The sequence below is a fragment of the Priapulus caudatus genome, unplaced genomic scaffold, assembly GCF_000485595.1.
Source record: "Priapulus caudatus unplaced genomic scaffold, Priapulus_caudatus-5.0.1 Scaffold1644, whole genome shotgun sequence".
NCBI lineage: Eukaryota > Metazoa > Priapulida > Priapulimorpha > Priapulimorphida > Priapulidae > Priapulus > Priapulus caudatus.
The window spans coordinates 1-339 of NW_014578705.1; the positions used below are offsets into that span (position 1 = coordinate 1).

General features: G+C 48.7%; 1 protein-coding gene across 1 annotated transcript in view; it reads left to right on the forward strand.

Moving 5' to 3' along the window:
- The first annotated feature begins 131 nt into the window (after nt 1-131).
- Nucleotides 132-339, forward strand: part of LOC106817235 (low-density lipoprotein receptor-related protein 4-like) — a 20,370-nt gene continuing 20,162 nt past the window's right edge. The window contains exon 1 of the mRNA XM_014821899.1: nt 132-246. Coding sequence (XP_014677385.1) covers nt 153-246 — 94 coding nt within the window. The 5' untranslated portion in view covers nt 132-152. The remainder of the gene's footprint in view (nt 247-339) is intronic.

The following is a 339-nucleotide window of genomic DNA, read 5'->3' on the forward strand; positions in this document are numbered from 1 at the left end:
ATGATGGTGATGTTCTTGCTGATGATGATGATGGTTGTGATGACAGCGATGATGATGATAATAATAATAATATTACTACGCATTTCTCACAATAATGCTAAAGTTGATCTCTGTGTATGTTTGCAGTAGAGGACGTGAGCTGTCAGCCGGGCATGTTCAAGTGTCGCACGGGCCGCTGCATCCAGCTGTCCTGGCACTGCGACCAGGAGTTCGACTGTGAGGACAACAGTGACGAGGAGGATTGCAGTGAGTGGCCAGCAGGTGGTGCTACATGTCACGGGGCGCACCTTGTGTTGAGGAACCATGACAACACTTGTTCTCACTCAGTCCACTATACTC